The sequence below is a fragment of the Manacus vitellinus genome, unplaced genomic scaffold (genome assembly GCF_001715985.3).
Source record: "Manacus vitellinus isolate BGI_N305 unplaced genomic scaffold, ASM171598v3 scaffold_21_pilon, whole genome shotgun sequence".
Lineage (NCBI taxonomy): Eukaryota > Metazoa > Chordata > Aves > Passeriformes > Pipridae > Manacus > Manacus vitellinus.
This window is the reverse complement of record NW_021939546.1, coordinates 12,639,011-12,659,755: the sequence shown is the minus strand read 5'-3', so window position 1 is coordinate 12,659,755 and position 20,745 is coordinate 12,639,011. Positions and strand designations below refer to the sequence as shown.

At 41.7% G+C, this 20,745-nt stretch overlaps 1 protein-coding gene across 3 annotated transcripts; it reads left to right on the top strand.

Annotated features, from left to right (window-relative positions):
• AKR1A1 (aldo-keto reductase family 1 member A1) lies at window positions 1-19,208 on the top strand. Of its 3 annotated transcripts, none has more exons than XM_029959722.1 (9): window positions 1-35; window positions 2,283-2,378; window positions 7,676-7,795; window positions 9,531-9,682; window positions 12,208-12,403; window positions 12,817-13,016; window positions 14,056-14,128; window positions 15,078-15,164; window positions 18,765-19,208. In XM_029959722.1, exons 2-9 carry the CDS (start codon window positions 2,289-2,291, stop codon window positions 18,828-18,830), a joined length of 984 nt encoding a protein of 327 aa, XP_029815582.1. In that variant the 5' UTR covers window positions 1-35; window positions 2,283-2,288; the 3' UTR covers window positions 18,831-19,208. The 3 variants fall into 3 exon arrangements, with proteins under 3 accessions (XP_029815582.1, XP_017927659.2, XP_017927658.2); XM_018072170.2 differs by lacking the exon at window positions 1-35 and adding an exon at window positions 907-928; XM_018072169.2 differs by lacking the exon at window positions 1-35 and adding an exon at window positions 1,546-1,702.
• The last annotated feature ends 1,537 nt before the right edge of the window (window positions 19,209-20,745 follow it).

The window sequence follows — 20,745 nt, the reverse complement described above, 5'->3', positions numbered from 1 at the left end:
GGGCCGAGCTGAGCTGAGAGCGCTGCGGGCGGGCGGTGAGTGCGAGGGGTGAGTGGCGGGGGCTGCGGGGCGCCTTATCGCCCGTCCCGATAAGGGGCAGGTTGGGCGCGCTTGGCGCCTCCGGGGGCAGCCGAAATACGGAGGGTCGCCCCTCGTCTGTGCTGCATTCGGCTGTTCGGTAGCGGCGATTTAAGTATTGCCAATGTGTTCCTATTTGCATAGCTATACGTATTAATATTATGCATATCTATGTGTGTTTTACTGCCGGAAGACCCCTTGCTTCTGGTTAAAAATGAGTTGTATCCTGGGTTGATGCGCAGGTGTGGTTCGTGCTACTCTGGTTATTGATGCATCCTCCCAGCCTTTGAATTACTGTGAGATTTAATTCTTTTATGTGAATGTGGCAAATAGGTCGGTATTGTTAAGCTAAAAACCACATCTGTCTTGTCCAGAATTAGTTTGCTTTTGTGTTTGGTTTTGTCTCTGCCCTCCTAAGAAGAGGCGTCCAGCATTTTAGTGAACCAAATGATGATGGCTAGCAGATACAGTGGTTCTCCTAACTCTCCTATTTTAGAGAAGAATCTGAGTCAAAAATGGTAATTAATGTATTTTCTTCCAGTGTCTCTCATTTTGACGTGTTTCATTCTTCCAGAGGTTTTATTTCTGATCTCTCAGTGGTGTTAATATACAACAACGTTACATGAAGCAGAATGGATCTTAGAAAATGTGCTGATGCTAGTTATTGATTAAATGTGTACCTTGTCTTCTGAGCTGAACTCTTACCTTTAAGATGATTGCATAATGGTTGTGTAAAGCTTACGGTTGGTGTCTTATTTGTATTATAGGCCAAAGTGAACCAAAAAGCCTGAAGTTTTTAGTTGTGTTACGTGATGTAAGGAGATGCCTTTATTTAGGCAACTAATTTCAGGTAAAAAGCACCCACTTGCATGTAGCTGGCTACAAAATGGCTGTGCAAGCTCAGAATAGAAGAGAATACTGTTGGCATTTTCATTCTGCCTTCTCTGACCCCCTCCTCCAAAAAGTAGATGTACACCTGCAATTTGGTTCACCAGTGATTGCGTTCAGCACCATTATCTGGACTTAACTCAGTGCAAATCCAGAGCATCAGTTTTATGTGATTGTCGTTTTGCACCAGGACCTGTTGGCCCATTACAATCAATCCTGGTAAGGAGGGCACTGGGAGTCTGAAGTATCACTTCAAACACTGGTTTTGAGAGCTAACCCTATAAAGAGGAAAGTGTTGATAATCTTGCATCCCTTCAGGTGCTGGGAGCCCCAGGTTGTGCAGACCTCCTCTGATTTGTGGGCAGCATGTTGTGCTGACCCTGTCCATAAGAGAGGTTACCCTGTTTTGGTCACTCAAACTCCTAGGAATTCTTTTACAAGAAAACAGCTCTATTCATCACCTCTACTGTCAAACACAAAGGGTGCTTGCATGAGAACTTCCTGCTCTTTTAGATAACAGCAAGGAGGCATAATCGCAGGTACAAAGTTTGAGCTGCCTGCACGTTGCCCTGTTACAGGTGGCTGCTAAGCTTATCCTGCAGTCCTGGGTTGTGCATCCCACAGAACAGGCCTGGAGGCCACCCTGTGCATGACGTGCAGCACAGGGGAAGCCTGGACCTACTCTGGTTTAATTGTTCTGTGGATCACCAGCTCCTTGGTGTGCCGTGGCCTTCAGGTCAGGATCACTCAAGCTGTGCCGTTATGTCCTTCTGAAAAACAAGTGTGCTGTTTGGTGTCTGCTGTAAATCTACAAAAAAAGTGGGTTGATAAGCTAAGAAAAAAATTGAAAATATAAACTCTCTGCGTGAACACATCTGTGGGCTGGTACCTAATTATCTAAGGAAAATGATAACACAGAGAAGGCAGATCTTTTTTGGGAAGGTATGCTGTGTGAATGCTATGCTTTGAAAGCATCCATTCCTCTTATATAGACAGATATTCAACCAACATTGCATGTTTCCACTCTTGATTCTGTTTGTTGTTTTTTTAAACATATAACAGTAATAAGTTTAGATGCAGCAGAACTTGGGAAGTAACTTCCTCAGCTTCTGCTGAAATCAGCTAGCCAGCTTTGGAGCTCATCCTGAATGCAGTCTTTTAACTGTTGGAGCAGAAACATAGATTGTGAGGATGTTGGGACACACTGTAAGCCCTTCCTTTTTGATTAAAAAAAACTTTGCTGTTGGGAGCAGAAGAGGTAAATTTTTGCAACTTACTGAATTGCTCCAAAACCATTTGTTCTTTTTATTCTCCAGGCAAAAATGTCTGCAGCGTGTGACTTCGTTACACTCCACAATGGGCAGAAGATGCCTCTCGTGGGACTGGGAACTTGGAAAAGTGACCGTGGCCAAGTAAGCAGAGAATAATACAATATTGTGCTCACAACAGTCTTTGTGGTGTGTACACCTTTTTTTTTTTGGAGACCCCAGATCTGAGGCTCGGATCCTTTGCTCGAGTTGTTCTGGCTTTGAGTCCACTGAAGCCAGTGGAATGTATGTGTGTATTTGCACAACTAAGGCATTAAAGCAGCAGTAGGAGATCCCTTCAAACTTGTTAACCCTGACCCCAGGCAGTTGTGCTTTGGGACATGAATCCAGAAAGAGACCAGTGAGTAAGGTGGGACAGGGAAAATGCTGTAGCAGTAGTGTGATGCTGGGCTTTTCCACTGATAAGTCCTCAGGCTGCCAGCTTGACCAGATGCCCCTCTGGCTTAGGCTGGTGACTCAGCAGAAAGCATTATTTTGGGAGGCAAGAAATGTAGTTGTTCTTGCAATGAGTCCTGTTCCAACAGTCAGCCAATGGTTAGCAGAAAAACAAAGAACTTGCTTGGGTCAGCCAGCTTTTAGACTAAGAGACTCATGTATCATTAGACATTCACTCTGCCTCTGAATGCAATGAATTGGCAAACACCACACTTGGAAACAATTCCCCGTGTTACTACAAACAGTCTGTGGGAATGTTTGCCTGCTGTGGACTGTGCCTGCTATTGGAATGCTTCTCCCCCTCATCTGTCTTTTCCTTTCTCTTTCATTTGGTTAAAAGATAAATTCTTAGGGGAAGAAATTGTACATGCTTCCTGTGGAAGGCCACGTCCACTGCTTGGTGGAATTCTTAGCTGGTGTTCAAAGAATTGTAGAATCACAGGATAGTTTGGGTTGGTAGAGACCTTAAAGATCTGGTTTCAACTCCGTGCCGTGGGCAGGGACACCTTCCACTAGACCAGGTTGCTCCAAGTCCCATCCAACCTGGCCTTGGAACACTTCCAGGGATGGGGCATCCACAGCTTCTCTGGGTCATGCATTTGCACTGTTGCATGTCTGTGCAGTAGTTGTGTGTCTTGCTGCTACTCCTACGTGAGCTTTGTGACTGAGAGGGAAAGTTAAAACCCTTCTCAAGATGTGCTATTCTCTTGTGCCAACTAGAGGAGAAGGTGGGAAACAAGCTATGAAAATTAAATCTATTCAGAGCCATTTATTGTGGGTTTTCCTGTCCAAACAGCTGTCAGGACAGTGGATCTGTTAGGAATGGAAGCTGTGCTAATGTGGCCACTGAGTTGGGTTGAGAGCTCAGTCAACCTCTTAAACGAGGACGAGGGTGAATGTTCAGCTCTGCCACTTAAAACATCAACTGACAGCTTAATTAAGTTTATTAATATGCACAAACTTAATGGATGAATTTCTGTGCACTCAGAGCAGTTAAATGTGCTTTGTCCAAAACAAATGTCTGAGACTAACCAAACAAAATATGAATACATTGTTTATTTTGTGCATGAACTGTTCTGGGGAGAGTGCAGCCTTATAAAGGAACTGGAACAGATCCTGTTTGTGCATAATTTAAACCTAATTCAGGATTTTGCCATAATAAGCAGTGCTGCTAGCAGCTGGACCCCACACACGATCCAGCCATCTTCTCTGGGGTTCCTCAGAAATCACACTGGGAGTCACTTATTTGCAATATCTGCTGTCTTCAAAGACTACTTGCAGAATGTATTGCAGGCAAAATCTAGGAATGACCAGAGTTACAGAAGTTGCTGCTATTCCTATGGAATAAATAAATTTCTGATTGTCACTTTTGAAAATTCAGAGGCATAGCGGCAGTTTGGCTGATCATCCAAATGATTTACCCTTAAAAGGACATGATATAGTTCAGGCATAATAATTGCTGTTATGAATTAAAGACTGAGGGCCAAAACCCAGAGAAGCAGAAGAATTATCATTGATTGTATTTAATCTAGCTGTTTCCCAAGTAGAGGCTATGTGTCAAAAGCTCCTTTGTGCAAGGGCTGCATTAGAAGCAAGCATGGAAATGGATGGCTTTTAAATTATTTCAGGCAAATGTTTTGCACATTGTAGTTATTTTCCTTGCCAAGCTTGAGTGATTTCTTTGTTATTGCTGTTCCTGATTGTAAGCAAGCCCTGACCTGTAGCCAGATCTTAGCAGTCCAGTACAAAGGTGTCATTGCAGCCCTAGTTTCCTAGATATTAAGAATGGGGGACAAATTATTGAATCTAAATCCATGTTGGAAGACTATAGGATTTTATAGGATTTAGACCCTATAAAATAATAGGGTGTTTTGTGTTTTACATAATCAAATGCTAGAAGAGAAATTTGTTTTACATGTTTCCATAGGAACATGACAGAGGCCTGTTGAATGGAAGAGAGCACAGTACAAAAGTTTTATGAACTGACAGCGTGAATGAGTTCAAAGAGAAATCCATTCAAACAAGAGCATCGAGAATATCAGTAGCATGGCTTTTTGATATTGCAGCTGGATTATCTGTAACCCTTTAATGCTTTGTTCTCTCAAGAGAGCCATGCTTTCAAGCTGCAGGATTGATCCCCACCTGATGAGCAGTCTAACCTGCAGTGGCAGAGGCTGGCTCTGTGGAGGGGGAGAGAGACATGGGGCTTAGGGAAGTTGTATTTCTGTGTGAAACTTCAGGAGAACTGAAGAGGAAACACATGCCTCAGAAAACCAGTTAGACTAAGTGTCTTGTGACAGGATTGCAGCTACTGAGGAGACTGTTCAGTTCTTGAAGTTCATTAGGCAATATGGAGAATCCTGGTTACAGGCACCAAAAATTCACTGCTGCTGGTATGTGTTAAGGGAGGGGCTTAAAATCAACATTTGAAGGATAAGAGGCAGCCCCCTTTTTCTTTTAGGCAACACCACCTCTTAGGTTGGCTTTGCTTATCTGGTTCATTTTCAACAAATTTTAGTGCAATATGTAGAAACTGTAATACAGGAACACTTATGTTCTGGTCATACTCCATCTGAATATCACATGGACTGCAATATTGTGTCTGTTTTGGAGCAAACCATTTGAAGAAAGGCATGAATCAGCAGGCTAAACTAAAGAATGTGTGGAAAGATTGAAGGATCCTTTGGCTACTGTTACTGCACACCACCAAATAGCCAGAGGCACATGAATCTCCACCTCCTCTGTTCCCCACCACAAAATGTGTGTATCTGTCTGCACATAATCTCAAAAATACAAAAATTCCTTTAAAAAAAGTACTTTTCTTAGACTTACATCTATATGTTATTTTTTTCCCCTCCAAAAATGCCTTTTTTTTTTTTTGCATGTTTTCTCTTGATTGCTTGCCTTTTATGTGGAACAGGAACTTTCAGTTCACATGGGAACATCTTAGTAGGCTGAGAGTAGTTTACAAAAATACAGATTTTTTTTTTCCCAGATCCAAACCTTATTTAAATGACCAGTCCCAGTTTTTCAGTGCTAGAAATTTGTCAAAACATGCTGATAAAAAAATACAACCTCCTGTTGGGAACACTTTGCAGAGACATGTTTCTAGTGCCTTATCTCTGGTCTTCTGTGAGCGGTACCTACTTGTATTTTATGGCAAATTTTGTGCCTTTTTGGATTTTAAAAAAGTATTAATCTGACACAGGAAATAAGGGATTAGTGCAGACATAGAACATTGCTAGTTTCCCTGTCCTGTCCCTCTCCACAATTCTCATCTCTTTGGGGAATAGATATTGAGTCTTAAAAGCCTTTACTGTGTCTCAAGTGATTTTAGAGTTACCCTGCCCTTGACTTTGTAGTGACCTTCTGAGGAATGCCTTTGTCAGGCAAAAGGAGCACTGTATCTCCCATCCTGCTAGAGAAGGGAATAGTTCACTTCACTGCTATGATAGAAGTGCTTTGTCATTCTGGCTAAGGGAAACTGAGCTACATTCCAGTTCTGCTCTCAAAATGCCAAAGAATGCAGTCAGAATATCCTGTATCTGCCTTTACTGCTGTTCTTGAAAAGAAAAACAAATGAAATCCAGCAGTAGGAGAGAGATGTTTTCACATTTGATTCCCCTTTGCCTTTCTGTAGCATCCAAAAGCAGGACTGTACATGCCTTTACTTGGTATTACTAATTTTGTCAGGTTTAAAATTGAAAATCCTGGTACTTTGGTTAAGTTGAAAGAAACCAATCTCCCTCTAGCCTTTGTGGACACATTTTTAGTCTCTTGTCAAGAGAGGTGATCTCTATAAACGCATTAGGGTCCTATTGCATCAAGCATTGTACCCAGAGTAATTTACAGTCTCCCCCAGTTTTGAGAGACAGGTCAGTGAGTAGCAATGTATAGAAATCCCAGTGCAGGTAGGATGTACTCTTTCTGTAGTGCTTCAGGTGGATAGATGTCATAGAGAACATGTGCTTGCTATCCACTGGAACTTAAATGAAACAGATTTTACTAAATGCCCATCAGCCTAACAGGAGATGATGACTACACTGGCACCTGTAGTAATCTTCGTTCTTGCACAATCAGTTATTAAAAAATCTTTATTCAAAAGCTCCTTATGATTCCTCACAAAGATGCCATTGTGTGGTTCCTGGACTCACCTCATATCTGAGGCCCACATGTGAAGATGTTTTGTGCTTCTGCTTCATTAGAGCTTTCGAAAGCAGATACAAATTTGAAATATAGCGCCTTGGTTCCCAACTGTTCTGGCTTTTGTGTAACAATACGCAGCAAAGGGCGTGTTGCTGTTGGCAACACCTTCAATGTGAGCAAAATGCGAAGTCGTGAGCACCATCAGGAGTATCCCAGCAATATAACTTTCATTGTTGTGTAATCAGTAAGAATGAGACACAAAATAAAAATGTGCCATAAAATAGCATTATCTTAGCACTTAAGTGTGAGTAGTTGAACCAAACCCAAACTCTGGTGATTCTGGAGTTAGAAACCAGGCTCTTCCTTTGCTGGGCGAGAGGAGATATATTTCAGGTTTAACTGACATGGATTCGTCAGTCAGGTGAGAAAGTTTGTCTTCTGAAGCCTTGATTTATTTGAAAACTGCTTCTTAAAGCTCATTTTATATCTAAGAAAAGTGTGACAGCTATAGCAAAAAGTAGGGATTTGTTCTATCCTGGTGCATTCCTGTATGAATGGTCCTGTGTGCACAGCCCATTTTCTTGTTACTCCTGGAGTGTCTGCCAGCAATCACCTCTCCCCCCCAGGGCTGTGCCACAGAGGGCCCTGTATCCTGCGCTTTGAGTCTCACAACCTTATGCAGGTCTGTGGGGGTTTTTTTGGGAGCGTTGCTCACTGAGTCTATAACATTTTTTTAGCTTTTGTCCCGGTGCTGTGTCCCTTCTCAGTGCTGGCACTGGACAATCTGTTTCTGATTGCAGGTGAAGGACGCCGTGAAATGTGCCCTGAGCGTGGGCTATCGCCACATCGACTGCGCCGCGGCCTACAGCAACGAGGCCGAGATCGGGGAGGCCTTCCAGGAGTGTGTTGGGCCCAACAAGGTAGAAACACGGGGATCCCCGTGCTGACTGTGTGTGCTGTATCAAAATTTACAGCCGTGACCCAGAAGCAGACTTGTGAAGCTGACATTTGTGGCTGTTCCTCCTGGTCTACCCCAGCTGTTTGTTATTTAGCCAGGAGCAGGCATGAAGGAGGGCTTTCTCTGCTCTTAAAACCCTCCTGGCTGTCATGGGGAGAAGAGATTGTCAGGAATATTTGGATGGAAGCTACAGAAAATGCCTTTTTTTTTTTTCTTTTTTTAAATTTACCTGCCTGCCCCTTTCCCCCTCACGAAGTATCCCAGTTTGGATGTTCAAAGACTGTGGGTTCCCGGAATCAGTAGTTATAACGTAAAATACTTGCCACGATTTATATGGAAAGTTACTCTAATTTTCCAGTCTAGCAGGCAATGGTAGGTAGCCTCAGCAAATTTGGTGAGTGTAGGTTTTGTGGTTATAGGTAAAATATGAGTGAGTAAATACGTGGTGATTTCTTTTTTTTGAACAGTGATTGTGTGTCAGGTTTTAATAACTGTGACTCCAGGCCTGAGAGTCCAAGGCCTAAGTATAATGTAATGTAACAGGCATTCCTATGGATGGTGGAATCTTAAATTTATCCCCTTGCTCTTGTTGGCCCAAGGGGCCAGAAGGATTGCCTGTACAGCCTCAGAGCCCATGGAAAGAAAGTTTTCATGTTCCTGTTTTCCTGCTGCTCTTGCCTTGGCTTTAGGGCAATCTCTTTGTTTTGTGATTTGCTTGAGAGAGGGTGTTTTCAGCTTGCCCCAGGGATTCCTCCCTACTAGATGTGGTAACTCACAAAGGGAAGCATAGATCTTTTGTTCAGTTCACATTAGCCAGCTAACTCAAATCTACAATTTCAATTAAAATTATTTTTAAAAAGAATTTTTAAAAATCTTTCTTCTTGAACACGACCTCCTTGTGTGAAACACAGAAATAATTGAATGGTTGGAGGAGAGAAACTAAGGGATTAATCATTCCAGCTTCTTCAAAATACAGACTTGAGTGAAATTTTGTCAGACATAAGACAGTGAGAAGCATCCTTTGTGATGGAATTCTGTGCCTCAGCTGTGATCTCCCTTTTGCATTTTATACTATCTAGTTAACCAACTCTCTGTTTGTTTTATTTATGGGTCTTACCCTTCCAAGACAGTACAGGGCTTTCAGTTCTTAGTGTGTTCCTTACACAGCCAGGAAACTCAAATGCAAAGGTTTGGGGAAAGTTTTGTTTATTTTCCCATGCTCTTTCCACAAGAAGCATTCTTGGTTTATAGCATGTGATGAGTAAAGTCAGTTGGCTGGTTATGCCTTGAATATGTGAGTTGTTAAATAGAAATTTCAAAATTTACATATGAATAAACGGAATAATCTTTCTTTTGACCACATCACACTTAGTAGTGGCTTTAACCCTTGAATTGGAAAGTTGGGAAGAGCGTGTGTGGAAAGGATTGTTTTGTTTTTCAGAACTTCTAATAAATCACCAAAGTATTTGATATACTTCTGGACCTGCCAGTGTGTGTATTTCTCAGGCTCTTCTCCATCCAGTTTTATTGGATGGAGAACATTCGAAAAGTTTAATTAGTATGTTCCATGTGTTAACCTTTTTTTTTTTAAACAAAAACTTCAATTGTTCTCTTTGTTTTAAAACTAGTTGGGTAATTGTTGCAATTCTCTTTCTGAACTCGTTCCAGTAAATTGTGCTCTCCTTCCTTTCTTGAAGGTTATTAAAAGGGAGGACCTGTTTGTAACATCAAAGCTCTGGAATACCAAGCACCACCCAGAAGATGTAGAGCCAGCACTGAGGAAAACACTTGGAGATATGAAGCTGGATTACCTGGACCTGTACCTTATGCACTGGCCTCATGCCTTTGAGTAAGTACTAAGTGGAAAGGGCACAGAATGCAGAAAGCCCAGTTATATTATGTTATATCCTGAGGACATTTTTTCTGTGAATTTCTTCCTGTGTATACTGCCTGCAAGATGTTTTTTGGTGTGTGGTCCTGTGGACTGTCAAGTAGGCACTCTTTTCTACACATAACTTACTCATATTTTGTCCATTCATTCACAGAAACAATTGTTCAAATTTCATTCTTTGAATTTCAGTTGGGTGGGAATTTGTTTATTGTTAGATTTGTAGCATGTCTGTAAACATACAGTAGAGGAGACAAAACTTATGGTTTTGTGTAGCATTGTAAATAGAAAAAGGATAATTGCTCTCATTATTTAGCAATGATGAGGCTGGAAAATGAGTATTAAGTCTTCATTTAAAATCTTTAGGCAACTACATAAATTTTTTAGTCATGAGAACAATTAGGTAATGAAATTAGGATCACTAAACTGGTAACAGTTTGGCATAGGTGCCAAGATTAGGTAACTGGGAAAAGTAATAAAGCTTTATGGGACGAGTTTCTATACTGAAGCTTACCATCTTACACTACCTGTGAGGTAAAGTCTTTGAGTTTCAAATACATTAGAAGTTAAAATAGTCCAGTGTCTTCATTTAGGCATTGGGGAAGTGTGGTAACCTTAAGGAAATACTGAAACTGCTCTGTGCCTTAGTTGTACCGATCTGTAAAATGAAAATTAAGTGCTTTGTAAAGAAGAAAACACTTTTCACTAGTAGTTATTCAGTGTACTGGAGTGGCCAAGCACATGCAGTATCATAGTGGCATCTGTGTGAGGAGGAAGTGAAATGACTTCTTTTGACACTAATTGCAGTAATTCTATGATTTGAGGAAATAAGAGATGAGAAAGTTTTCCAGTTAAGTGCTAAATGCAATTACCCTACAACCCCATGAGAAGCAGAGTTCCATACTTTATTTCCTTGTAGATGTGGAAACAGTTGTCCCCCCCCACCCAACTACAATCAGCAAAAAAAAGGCAAGGGGAATAAATCTGACCTGATGTTTGCATGGAGTCTTCACTCAACAGGCAACAGGGAAGACCCTGTCAGTTTATGAGGACTCTGTGCATTCTGCAGCTTTGAGAATGTTTTTACTCCTTCTGATTATAGGAACTGAATTTTACAGAGTGAAACACTAATGGTAAGATGAAAGATGCTCAAAGTATAAATATATTCCTCAGCATAATGGAATGAGGAAGTGCTTTTGGTCTGGAGGAAGAGCTGTTAAAAATTCCCCCTGTTGTGAAACAGGTTTGCTTTTCATTTGCTTGGAAAAAAAGACCCATTAAATATTGCTTTGAGAATGACACATAACACAGAAACACAGATAATGATGTATGTTTAGATATTACTAATGTTTAAATTTGCTTGATGTTACGCAACCGCTGACACAACTGACACTCTAATAAAGCACTTCTCCTTTTTCTTCTCCTTGGAAACTCTTCACTCACTCTCCAGTTTTCCATTATTCTACCTAACAGTTTTAATGCATGCTTATCTATAATGCCTGTTGTCCTGGGAAGCTGAGCAAAGGACTTCCACATGAAAATCCCAGTGCCTCTAGGTCTTGAAAATTACCCCCACTTAACGCAATACTCTTGACACATGAGGCTGCTTTTCTGAGCTGGGAACTGATAAAGCTTTCAGAGTTACTTTTGTTTCTAGATTTATCAATGACATGAAGAACCATCTTCCCTTGTCCCCAACTGCTGCCATTTCTCACACCATTCCCTGCTTAGTTAGAGCAATGTAAGGGTCTGAGTTCTGAGCTAGCAAAGTCCTGTGGTGGTTATGAAGCAGTGCTCTTCCACTGGGATTGCTTATACTCTTCCAAGCATGGACTGCTCAGGGACCAGTCACAGCCCTTTGGCTGTGGTGGTGTCACCTGGCACAACTAGATTCTTTGTGTCTGTTTGTTTCTTTTGGCCTTTTTTTTTTTAAAATTATTTTTAATTTTATTTTTTAAATGTGTTGGTGTGACTTACTGGAAGGAAACACGCCCAACCAACGTGTACATATTAAGACTTCTGTGAGAATACAGTTTCTCCTAGATACCTCTTAACCCAAGATCCCTTTGCTAGCAGCTCCAGACAGCCTATGAAGAATACCAATCCTCTCTTGGAAATAAATTGAAAACCCAAAGCCACTCCAACCCAAAGCAGCGGGAGTTGCTGCTCCCTAAATCAGCTGTTTTATTAGGATCCAAGTGTGCAAAGAGCTGCTGCTGTGTATACAGTGGCTTATCAGTTCTGTGTAATCCAGGTAACTACTTCAAAGTGCTGTATAACAACTTGATGTAGGAAGACTATCTGTGTAATAACTGCTTAGAGGCTTAATCATATAATGGAATTGAACAGATAAACTCACTCAGTTTGTGCTCTGCCCTCCAGTGTAAGTTTTCAAGAATACTTTGGGGAAGGTTTCTTTTAGTGAAGAACTAACATAATGTAAATAACGTGATAGGTGTACTTACCCTTCACCTTTGGTGCTGTAGGCGAGGGGACAATCTCTTCCCGAAGAATCCTGATAACACGATGCGCTACGATTACACCGATTACAAGGATACCTGGAAGGCCATGGAGAAACTGGTGGAAAAAGGTCTTGTGAAAGCCATTGGGCTGTCAAACTTCAACAGTCGTCAGATCGATGATGTGCTGAGTGTGGCTACAGTCAAACCAGCTGTGCTCCAGGTGAGATGAATGAAGAAGACAAAACACCTTTCCTATTTGTCCAAAAGAGTAAAGAATTTGCAAACTGATGCTATGTGTTTAGCACAAGAGGAACAATTTAGTCTGTAAGAAGGAAAGATAGTGAGGAGTAACGGGAATCCCTATCATAGAGAGTTTCCTTTGTTGCTGTATGACCTGTTTTGGTACCTGGGGAAAATCCAGCATTAAGCTTAGATGATTTCTTTTCTGTTTCTTGTAAACTTAGCCCACCAGACACTTCTTCACTCTCCTGGTTATACCTTAACTTAAATCTTATCCTCATAAGGTTTTCCGGAATCTGGAACGAGCTCCTGTGATGTGTTTGGTTCTGCTGTGCTCTGCTTCCCATTTGTTTAGTTTTGTGTTGATATCTGTTCTGTGGGTCATTTTAATAGGTGGAATGCCATCCTTACCTGGCTCAGAACGAGCTGATTGCTCACTGCCAGAAACGGGGACTGGTTGTCACTGCCTACAGTCCCCTGGGTTCTCCAGACCGTATGTGGAAACACCCAGATGAGCCCGTGCTTCTAGAAGAACCTGGCATCAAAAAAATTGCAGAAAAATACAGCAAGTCACCTGCACAGATCATCCTCAGGTACAGAACAATTGTGAGAGAGGTAGTGTTTGGGACCCAGCCTTAAATAAAGCAAAACACTCAAGCCAGAAGGAATCTGCTTAAATATGTGTTCTGTCCCACTGGTGTGGGTTAAAATCACAGGGAGTGCCAAAAGCAAACTCCGTTTGGTGCTTGTCTTAGAGAGCTGGTAGAGTTTGTCCTGCCTTAGGACAGGTGGATGGACTAGATCAGAGGGGTCCTTTTAGGGCCTGGATCCATGTCTGGGACAGTTCACTACCTTTTCTTCTGGGAAATAGCAGTAGGGCAATAAAGGCAGTGGTGTACCCCACGTGAGTGCTGCCCACTGAATCTGTGTGTGGCCAGTTTCTTGAACACTCTAGTACTTGCTGCTGCATTCAGGTGGGTTCCCAAGAAGAGGGAGTGAGGAAAAGACCTTCCTCCTCTGCACTGAAGAACTGCTTGTAGCTTTGTTTTTATATAGCAAAAACTGGATACTGGGAAACAAGGTGATTGAGTGATATCCAGAATGTGATCAGCACCTCGTAAAGTAAAATTGGATTTCTGTCCTCATTTTTTGACTGGCTTTATATCTGTTGATATCACTACCAGGGTCTTGGGCAGTAGCAAGTTATCCTGCCAGTTGAACATGTTCAAGATTTTGTGCTCAAGCCACCAGACAGGCACTTCAGGGATCTGGGTTTTCATCTGGTTTCTCAGAAGCTGTCGTGTTAGAACTTGCAAAAAATGCCTAAGTACATTTTTCTGACTCTTTCTCGGGTTTTTAGCTTAAAACACTTGAAACTTGCTTGCTTGTTCCAGGGCATGAACATCTTCCCCTCACTAATTAGTCCAGTGACTCCTGTCTTGCTTGAGCTTGGACACACCAGGTCCTAATACCATGCAGTGCTGCGTTGCTCCTCCCCTGGGGATTTTTTTTTCACATACAAACAGAAGTGGCATCTCTGCTGTCACAGATTATTACTCAACCAAAATAAATACTTATGGTTCTTGGGCTGCACACGCAGACAAAATCTCTCACCTCCCCTCCTCTTAACAGATGGCAAGTGCAGCGTAAAGTGGTTGCCATTCCCAAGAGTGTCACTCCTGCTCGCATTCAGCAGAATCTCCAGGTAAGCTGAAATGGAGGAAAGGAGTTTCATCAATTCCCTTTCATGTGAGTAATACACTGTCCTAAGACTTGCAGAGCAACAAGCTGAGACACTTGGTTCATACTTGTTCATCAACACACTTAAAAGGGAGGGTAAAGATTTTTTTTTTTTTTTGAAAACAAATTATGGGTTTTAAGCAACTCAGTGTGTGAGTGTGTGCAGATGTGCACATGCACAGTCTTGTTATCAGAAGGTATTTTTTAGAAGTCTACATGAAAAGTCTTTACTTAAATTTTTTTGAGACACAAATTTATTGAACAAGGGAGTCTTCTAATGATGTTCAGTGGTTCTTATTTATGAGTAGTAGTTTCTCTGTCCTGCAAGTGAGGGCTGGTGACTATTTCTGCAGCAAACTGCCATTCTAGTGATGCTGAAGGAATAAGTGTGGTTCAGTTCTGCTCTGAAGTAGAGACAGTTCACTTTAAAAATTATTTGAGAACTCTGACTTTAAATAATCTTGGGGGATGTCTCCAAATCACTGCTTGGGATCTTTTTTCAGCCCTTAATCACTAAGATTGGCTGGTTACATACTTGTTTCTAAGTTAGGAGCTGTTTCTGTAGCTGTTACTGCCATTAAACCAAATTCTGCCACGTAGTGTGCTGCTAGAAATCTCAAGAAATTCCTGTAAATTCTGTTACTTGAGCTTTAGATCTACGTGGGAACAGAATATTGATTGAATAGGCAGCACTTACTTGGAGGAACAGTCCTACTGCTTTTATCTTTGTGGAAGAGCACTATGCAGTAACAGTGTAGGCTTAGAGTTGGCAGGTGTGTGAACACCTCAGACTTTAAGCCTTTATTTGGTGTTTGTTATACAATGAGTTTAATTGCAATTTCATATTTATAAGCAGAAGACAAACCGATGGCAACTTATGGTTATTTATCAAAGCCTCTTGCTTTTGTTCTCAGGTGTTTGATTTCAGCCTCACAGACCAGGAGATGAGCCACATTGCAAGCCTGAATAAAAACTGGCGTTACATTGTGCCAATGATCACGGTAAATTTTTCATGTTTCTTGTAGTTTTTGGTGTGTGCACATGACCACAACTTGAGGTTTTACAGTTTTCTTTCTTCAGCCTCCCCATCAGAACTACTTACTCGTAAGAACACTGCGTCTTCTTAGGTTATCTAAGAGGAAAGAATTTTTCAAAGTCTGGGTACAGAAGAGGTAACTCTTTGAAAACTTTTGTCTGTTTTGGACACTGGTGGCCCTCTCCTGAGTTCCCATTACTGACCCATCTTTAAGTCAGAGTCCCATCTCACTTCAAATCTCACCAAACTCCTGCTGATTTGTTGTTCACAAGTCCAAGCAGGCTGAGGTCCATGGCATTCCTCCAGAAGTTCTCCTTGTTCCAGCTGTCACTGTCTACTTTATACCATAAACATCCAAGATCAGTGAAGACTCAGGGTACTGTTAATTCTCCACATCCATTGTGGAAGTCACTTCTGGGAATTTGTCCCCTCCCCTCCACTGCAAGTTCCCCCTTTCAGAATCTGTTGTAATGACTTTGCTCCAATATAAGGAGTTTGGCTTAGGATGTTGTATTTCTCTTCCCAAATCTATTAGCTGCAGCATCTTTCAGCATCAGTAGTTTACTGTCACACAAAACCTTACCTCATGTACTGGCAGATGCTTCTCTGTTTTGAGAGAAACCAATGCCTTGTAAGTGTTGAAGTCCTCTTAGTCTTTCTTTTATTATATTAAAGGACCTTGTTCTTTTTCCATCATGGCAAAAAAAATACTCAGTGCCTTTTTGTCTCCTGTCTTTAGTGTTTCTCCTTTCTTATCCTCCTGTTTCTGACTGTACAGCAGAGGTGCATCACTGGCCAACATATGGCAACTATAATGAATTGTTATAATTGTGCTATAATGAATCTGAAGTGATTTATCCCTTTGCTATCATACACTGCATAGATATAGGAAATCTCTCAGCAGATTTGGAAGCTGTCAAGCATACCCCTGCCTCTTCAGCAGTTTGTCTGCCTGGAGATTATTCTTCAGTAGTCATTGGCTGCTGGCTATAGGAGTTCCTTGGGGAAAGCTTTTTTCCAGGACTGTGGTTTTTTTGAATACTGGAGAGCATATCAGTGACAAAGTCTGAATTAGAAAAGAGAAGTTGTGAATGTGTGGTGAACGTCTGTCTCATGTCGAGGTTAGATACTTGTTACAACTTCCAACTGTTCATCACGCTGGGGCTTACGAGAACCTCAAGGCCACACTTTCAACTGTATGTGTGCATAAATATAAACCCCCACATCCTTGCAGCCAAAATTATCTCTGTGTTTATGGATCAGGAGTCTGTACACCAAAGGGCAAGCTTAGCTGCTGCTCTGTGTGAGTGTGGCAGTGACAAGCACACCTGCTGCTGACTGCGTGTTTCTTTGGAAGTGTTTTCATACTTCGGCTGCAAACAAAGTTGTTTTGTTAACGAAACTGCAAAATACACTAGAATGTAGCCTGATTTGGATGAGCTGATGTTTCCTGGGAGACCTGATCGGATCACAGGGATTCACAAAGGAGAGATGAAATGCAGTTCAAAGTGGTAGCCCATCCAGCTTGAGAGAGGGTGGATGTGATGCAGCTGGGCTTCAAAGGTATTGCCATATTGTCAGATAACAAGACAGGAAGAAGCAAGATGAGGAGAATTAAATCACGGCTCTGTAGCTGTAGGATCTCTAGTGGAACCTTTTGTCTCCTGCCCATCGCTTCTGGGCTTATTGGAAAGATTTTTCATCATCTGTGAATTAAAATTCCTATCTAACCTTTCATGCCTATCTCTCTTATGAATCTGACTTAACAGATTCAGTTCTGGATTTCAAAGTGTGATATGGCAGTGACACCAGAGCTCCTGTTCTATCTGACAAGACAGTTCTTCCTTGCTTTACTTCACTGATCTATAACCACAAGTTCTCATAGTTGTGCCTCTCTTTTCCTCGTTGTGTTAAAGCCTGAGGAGAGGCCATTACATTGCATGTAGGCAATTTAAGTTGCTTTATAATTTTAACTGTTCATTACCTAGTTAGAGGTTGGAAATGACCTTTCACCTGCCTGAAATCCAAACTTTTGGAAACACATAATTGGCCAAGGAATATACTGAAGTGAAACTTAAATGACTGTCAAGCCAGGAGAGGAGTGATGGTCGTGTACACATCATGACCTATTTTTAACAGTAAACTACCCTTCACCTGCAGTGTGTTCACTGCTGATTTTATCCTCCCTCCTTCTCTCAAATTCCTGGGGTAGACTGGAATCAGTGATGTGAAACATTGCTTCTGGCAGCTGCTGTCTTGGCATGCTGTGGAGAAATATGCAGGGGGAAGAAACTGGGAAGGGAAAGGAGGAATCTGAATTCTAGGAATATGAGAAAGCTGTTGGCTCTCAAGAGGACATGAGGAAACCTGAAGCTACTGTGACACTTCTGTCCGCAGTTTTAAAGACAGCCTTCTGTTGACAGCTTCATTGCAGCTTAATTTTGTTTTAATCAGAGCGTTAGTCAAACGTTAAACCGTGACACCCTCGTTCTGTGCTCTGCAGTGCCCCCAGGCGACTCATTTCATCTAAACAGTTCAATAGCAGGAATTCCAGCTGTTGCTTTGAAATGCAGGTTTTATACTGAAAGCCGATGGAGGCGTTTCCTAGTGGATGCTTGATTTGAAAGTCCCTGTGATTCCCTCTGGCCCTGGAACATTTTGAGTGATCCCTAACATCACCTTAATATGTATAAAACCAACATTTGTACGTATAAAAATCAGTGATTTCTCTGACATGACTTTTATTCAGTCATTAGTTGCTTAATGTAAGTTGTAGTTGAACGATGCTCACCTGTCACCCAGGGAGGTGTGTGCACTTCTGCCAATGCACCCAGACTTCCCCAAACGTTACAGACAAGGTTTTACCTCAGCTCCTCACACATTGGGGGTGCTGCAATGGATTTAGTGCAACTAGAAATGCAGCTTGTGCATCTGAATGCCCAGAGGTGGGACGTAGGAACTGAGACTTCTGCATGGCCATATCTGCTTTTGGGTCAGCCTGAGCCTCTGCTTGATTGTGATCTGCAAATATCAGTCTCAGTATTTCCATGTGACAGCCGGACAAGCTGGTCTTCTGTGGAAATGTTCTTAAACAAAAAGGGCTATGAAGGAGTGCAGTGACACTATTAATGCCTCAGTATGTGGCCCTGAACAAGTCATCCAGTGTGTTTTATCTTATCCATCTCTAAAAATTGGCAGCCCAGCAACTCTGTCATGGAAACAGAGGTTCCAACTCCAGTAAAGTGTTTTGGAAGCGTGCGTGTTACAACACTTACTCAGGAACAGCTACAAGGCAAAAGGCTTTTTTTAACTATTCTTAATCTACTTCTTCAGGTCTCTGCAGCTTGAAAGGCTCTTGCTCTAGGCTACAGAAATCTATCTTTTCTTTTAAGAAATGCTTGGAGGACTTGGGAGCAGAGGGAACAGCTCTCGTTTAAGCTGAAAAATGTACTCCCAGATGTTTGAGATAAAAAGGTTTAGAAATCTAAACCATGGAGAAATTGAAACTGAGAGTAAGAATGGATTTTTGTCTTGCTGACTTGCATTTGTCTTGTTTACTTCACAGGTGGATGGAAAGCTTGTAGCCAGAGATGCTGGACACCCCCATTACCCCTTCAATGACCCCTATTAACTACAAGAAAATAAGGTGTTAAAGTAACATGCTCCTCTTAGTGGCCTTCCACAGAATAATTGTTGCCACAATTTGTCAAAAACACTGCCCAAATTTAAACCTTCCTTCCTCAGCAGGTTTACCTACAATGTACTGTTTCTAATCGACCTCCTTTCTGGAGATACTGTAGCTTCCATGTCAGAGTTTGTGGATTTATTACAATGACTACAAGCTTGCTGCTGGAAGCATCAAATCTTTTGGAGATTAGGTAGAGTGGTGGAGTCTAAATCAAGTTCCAAACATGTCATTATCAAGCTAGGGCAATACTTTGGGTTTACTGCCTGTGAAACGGTTTTGAAAACTTTAGTTGTTACCATGAGGGGAAAAAATGAAAAAAAAGGGAAGACATGAAAGTATTTTAAGACTAAAAAACTGCTCAGCCAGCAACTTTGGTATCTTTATTAATATTTTTTACACAGGGAACAAAGTGAAATGTGCTACAGTTGCACTGTGTCCATACCCTTTCATTAAAACCCAAGTAACCAGCCATGCCCAGCACTTTTATCCCCTTCACTGTACTTGTGGGACTCAGAATTTTCTGTTTTCTCTTTCTTTTAATTTGCCTGTAGATTTGAAGAGAATAAAAGCAGACCCTGGAGCAGGCAATGCTCTCTTGCTTGTCACAGTGCTGGGTTTCAGCTCTGACAATAGCTCTGATCTTCCTATCACAAAAGCCACAAGAACTTTTCAGGAAGTCTTGTAGAAAAACATCCTGCCTTTCCCGTGAAGTTGTCCAGTGTTTCTTTACCAGAGATGTCCAGTTTGAGTTCTGGAAGGTCACAAAATCAGTTCCTGACTATACAGTAAGAGCAAAGACCTGTCAGAGAGCTCCTTCCATTTTGATGTAGCATTTTTGGGTGCTGGCTGGGTTGATGCTTGGGAGAGCTGCTCCTGTTTCCTGCTCTATCCCTGACCTGATGGTAACAGGGCAAGTCACTTGCCTTTCTGTGCCTCTGTTTTCTCACTTCCATGTCTCTGTGTTCCCCCCTGGCAGGGACTAATTTACTGAGTGATGATGCACTGCTGACCAGGGCTGGAACTCCAGCTCTAACCACAGTTTTATTTTGTTTCAGCCTCTTAATGAATCACCACCTGAAATAAAGGGCATGAGGTGTCAGTACCTACCCCTGCTCTGATGGTGGTACCTTCTGTGGCCTTGGCAACATTAACACTTTATTTTAGTAAAATAGGATTAGTTTTTCCCATAGCAGTAGCAAACAGAAGAATAATCTTCTGTATTTGAATAGTTCAAAATGTAAAGAATTAGGTACTTTAATTTTGATAACCTCATTTACAGTAGGCCTATTGTAAAGCTACATATTCATCCTGGGTGTAATGCCTCCTCAAGTATTTCCTGCCCTGGGCCTCCCAGCGTGCAGCTGAACTGGAACAAACCTGTTTGTCACTCTTTGTATGTAAAATTTAAGGAACTTCAGTTTCTTGGTAAAATGTTTTCTAATTCCTGTTGAATTTACCTCAGCGGAAAAAGCCATTGCAGCTCTGTTAGGATTCTTTACGAGACTGGACATTTTCTCCTAAGGAAAATGAAATTCCTGTTGGGTTTTTTTTTGATTGTTCTAATCAAACACGGGTGAGTTTGAATATGGTTCTTGCTGCAGTCATTAGGGAAGCAATCCTGCTTCGAAGGCACTCTGTGCACTGCTCACAGCAGCCATCCTGCCAAGGACAGTGGCTTTCCTTGCTTGTGTTCCCCTTGCTTGTTTGCTTGTCTTAAATAAATTCTGCGCTCATTGTATGACTTTGAGACTTTTTTCCCCCCTCTCTTATGTCAGGGCCCCAATTAACTTTGTCCGGTTATTTCTCCAATCAGGGGTAAGTGGGCTGGGAAAAATTCCCAAGAAAAGCAGATTGATTC

Excerpts from the sequence above, each read along its gene's own strand:
- AKR1A1 (XM_018072169.2), top strand. The coding sequence starts at position 1,616 with ATGACGTGCAGCACAGGGGAAGCCTGGACCTACTCTGGTTTAATTGTT. Across the intron at positions 2,379-7,675 it reads GGAAAAGTGACCGTGGCCAA|GTGAAGGACGCCGTGAAATG; the intron begins GTAAGCAGAGAA and ends TTCTGATTGCAG. Across the intron at positions 14,129-15,077 it reads GCATTCAGCAGAATCTCCAG|GTGTTTGATTTCAGCCTCAC; the intron begins GTAAGCTGAAAT and ends TTTTGTTCTCAG.